Genomic DNA, 2,369 nt, shown 5'->3' with positions numbered 1-2,369 from the left:
TAAGCACCATTGAATTGCTCATGACTTATAGCAACCCTGTGTACAGTAGATATGAACTTTGCCTTATCCTGCATCATTCTCAGAAATCTCTGCTGTGCTCCAACCCATTGTTGGAGGTCATTCTCTCTATCTCTGACTTTTCTGAGCATTATGTCCTTTTCCAAGGACTAACCCTTTCCTTTGTTTCTAAGGAGCACCCTGGTTGATAGAGAAATCGTGCTTGAATTTAGAGAGTTGAAGCTATGGAAGTTGGAAGTGAGATTTTACCTGGAGAATACGTAGAACAAGCTTGAAAGATTATATCAGAGAGGATGTTGGGGAAAATGATGATGTATTGGGTAATTTAAACTAATCCAGGCCAAGGGTCCATAAAAGTGAAGTGAAAGATTATGGGAGAGCTAGTTATGGGAGGATGGCAGAGCAGAAGCTAAGAGAGCAGGGTCCCAGAACTAAAGATTGACAACGTTATTATAGACAAAGTTCAGATAAAGACGAAGACGAAGATAGAAGATAATTAGGGTTAGTCATCTGGAGGTTGTTGATAAACCCTTTCAGAGTCACCCTAGGGTGAGCTGGGGAGCCACACAATGTGGGCTATGTTGACTGGTGGAGAGGAGAGTCAAATACACTCTAGAAATTTGTCCACTAGAAAGAGAAGTAAATAGCATAAGAAACAAGGATGGAGAGTTGTTTGTTGTGACAGTTTTTGCTTTTAAAATAAAAGTGATTGAATATTTAAGGTTACATGCCTGTTGTCACTAATTTCTTTGGGTTAAAGTGGACCACTGTCTATTCTTGTGCTTTTGTGCCAGATCTGAAGAAAAAAACAAGTGCAACTGCATATGAAGCAAAAGTCCATGAGAAGCCAAAAGTGAAAGCAGACATAGAAGTCTTTGGTGAAAACAATATTGTTATCTGAAAATAAAAATGCCTCTTGCTCTTCTGTTTTAGGATTGCACTGCCTTCTTTAAACACTTTATCTCCATTGTTTTGAAAGATCACACTCTTTAGTTGCTACTTATTTTATGGAAAGATATTGATAGGTAATCAAAAGACAAATTGCACTGGGGAAGTCTGCTGTGAGGGACCTCTCCAAAGTAACAAAGAGCAGTGATGTCTGTCTAGAGATTAAGATGTGCCTGATCCGGACCATGGTCTTTGCAATTACTTGCTATGTATCAGAAAGGACAAAGAAGAGGATTATAAGAGAATTAATGCCTTTGAGCTATGGTGCGGAGAAGAGTAATGAATACACCATGGACTGCTAGGAGAATGAACAGTTTCGTCCTAGATGTGTGCAACCAGGCTGCTCCTTGGAGGCAAGGATTCTGAAGCTCAGCATAATCAGTCAGAACAAAGCCATGAGCTGACTGCAGAACAGACTATCAATTCCTCCTATGCAAGTCCAACTTGAAGGTGAGGAAAACAAAAGCAAGTTCAAAGTACGAACTTGAGTATATCCAAACTGACTTTAGAGACTATCTAAATATTTGATGCATTGAACATTAATGACAGTAAACTAGAGCGTGATATCCAGGACAACCTGCAGGAAGAAAGCAGAAACTTTTAAAAAGGAAATAAAGCTTCTGAAAGCCCACTGAAGAGTCAGCTATGAGTTGGTTCTGACTAGAAGGCACATAAAAGCAACAATGGTATAATGTGGAGGTTATGTAATGATTTCCTCATGATCCTGATAAATCAAGTAGTGGTAGGAGTACTCAGTGTGTGAACACAACTCTACTAATCCCATCACAAACCTAATTGGATGTAAAGGGAGTTCACATAGTGTGTGGCCTGTAACCTTGTGGCCTTTTTCTCTCACTAGAGACAGAGAGACAGAGGACATCAGTGCTACTCAAGAAATAATATGCAAGAGAGAAATGCATCTTTTTGTCCCTGGACAAAGGTCTTGGGCACCAGGGCAAGCCAGAACAGGGAGGTCTCCAGGCAGTGTCTGGCCTAAAGGTGTTGAAGGAAATGGAGACTTTTCTCCTTAACTGACACAGAGAGAAACTTCCCCTGGAGCTGGCACCCATGTGTAGACTTTTAGAATGTAACACTTTATGAGAAGAAATTTCTGTTCCAAGCCATCTACTTGTGGTATCTCTTTTTTAACAATATTAAATAACTAAGATAGTGTTAGTGGAGAATATTACAAATACCCCAATGTGTCAAAAGAACAAACAAATCTACCTTGGGAAAGCATAGCCAGAATGCTGTTGTTGTTATGTGCCGTCGAGTCGCTTGCGAATCATAGCGACCCTATGTGCAACAGCCCTAAACTCCGCTCTGTCCTGTGCCAATCGCACTGTCTCTGACACTCCCATCCCAATTATCCCAGTCACTGAATCAATCCACCTCATAGAGGG

The 2,369-nt window shown here is 40.6% G+C and overlaps 1 protein-coding gene across 1 annotated transcript in view; it reads left to right on the top strand.

Moving 5' to 3' along the window:
• Positions 1-745: 745 nt before the first annotated feature.
• Positions 746-2,369, top strand: part of LOC102872658 (poly [ADP-ribose] polymerase 9-like) — a 15,979-nt gene continuing 14,355 nt past the window's right edge. Inside the window, exon 1 of the mRNA XM_006884305.1 lies at positions 746-896. Coding sequence (XP_006884367.1) covers positions 746-896 — 151 coding nt within the window. The remainder of the gene's footprint in view (positions 897-2,369) is intronic.

This window comes from Elephantulus edwardii, unplaced genomic scaffold (assembly GCF_000299155.1).
Source record: "Elephantulus edwardii isolate Elephantulus edwardi_28Jun2011 unplaced genomic scaffold, EleEdw1.0 scaffold00032, whole genome shotgun sequence".
In the NCBI taxonomy this organism is placed as follows: Eukaryota; Metazoa; Chordata; class Mammalia; order Macroscelidea; family Macroscelididae; genus Elephantulus; species Elephantulus edwardii.
Note: the sequence above shows the minus strand (reverse complement) of the source record. Positions and strands in the feature narration are given on the sequence as shown.